Here is a 1161-nt window from a genome sequence, read left to right on the forward strand (position 1 = left end):
GATGTCTGTGTGTCTGTCTTTCTCTCTCTGCACCTCTCCACCTCTGTCCCTGTCTCTACCCCACTGATGTTTCTTTGCCTCTTCCCCTATTCCCACCTTGCTGTCTTCTTCTCCTCCTCCTCCTCCTCCTCCTCCTCCACCTCCTCCTTCTCCTCCTCCTCCCTGCCAAGCCCCATGCCCTCCCTCACAGCCCTACTGCCAGTGCTCCCACTCAGGTTTTCCCCAGTCCCGATCTCCCCATCCTTAGGAGCCAAGAAAACCAACTTCGGGCCCACCAGTGGATGCAGAAGCTACACGACCAACTTGAGCTGCAGCACTTCCTCCGAGACTGCCACGAGGTAGGAATTCCAGCTGTGCTGGGCACAGTGACTTCTTTCCTAGGGAGGAAAGTGCTCCGGGGCAGAGGGGCGGTGGGGGTGGGGACGCCCCGTCTAAGTGGGTCGCCAGGCGACGTTCACGCCAAGCCACCGGGAGGCACATGCGGAGCCCGGCTTCCGTGCGCATGCTCCGTAGGTTCCTCCCCCGCCAACGCGGGCTTTGGGGAAGGAGGGAGGGATCCCGGGAGCCCCTGGCAACGGTGCGCGCGTCCGCGCATTCCGGTCCCGCGGGATTGTGAGCCGATCTCACCTTTCCTTTCCTCTGGTGATTTGCAAGAAGCGCGCTGCTGCCTGCAGGAGAGAGGAGCGAGAGACTGGAGGGGGTGCGGGGAGCGTGAGTGGACCAGCAGCCCGGAGCGCAACTTCGGGCACAGATGGTCCAGAAACAAGCCTTTGCCCCTTTAAAAGCGTCCAAGAGTCAAGCTCTGTCCCCTTAGAGATGATCTATACACCCATAAGGATCGCCCCAAATCCGATCCCTTCTCCATTCATTTGAGAAGGTTCAGGAGTCACACTGCTTCCCCCTCCGTCCCCTGCATCCCATAGAAACGTTCTGGATTCTGACCACATTAGAGATGGCCAGAGATGGCCCCATATAGAGATGGTTCCGGCCTCATCCATCTACCTGACCCAGAATCATTGCCCTCCCCCCACATGATGATCCAGTACCTAAGTTTCCCCAACCAAGGGCGGTTCAGGAGCTAGGCCCTGATCCCCCCATTGAAGACGGTTAAACTGTTCTCTCACGTTTGAAACCCCACTCCCACATAACTGAAGCTTATTA

General features: G+C 58.4%; 1 protein-coding gene across 1 annotated transcript in view; it reads left to right on the forward strand.

Moving 5' to 3' along the window:
* Positions 1-1161, forward strand: part of LOC102436549 (spectrin beta chain, non-erythrocytic 4-like) — a gene marked incomplete at its 5' end in the record, with an annotated part of 54081 nt that overhangs the window by 30051 nt on the left and 22869 nt on the right. The window contains 1 exon segment of the mRNA XM_023748477.1: positions 248-338. Coding sequence (XP_023604245.1) covers positions 248-338 — 91 coding nt within the window.

Source organism: Myotis lucifugus, unplaced genomic scaffold (genome assembly GCF_000147115.1).
Source record: "Myotis lucifugus unplaced genomic scaffold, Myoluc2.0 scaffold_1431, whole genome shotgun sequence".
In the NCBI taxonomy this organism is placed as follows: domain Eukaryota; kingdom Metazoa; phylum Chordata; class Mammalia; order Chiroptera; family Vespertilionidae; genus Myotis; species Myotis lucifugus.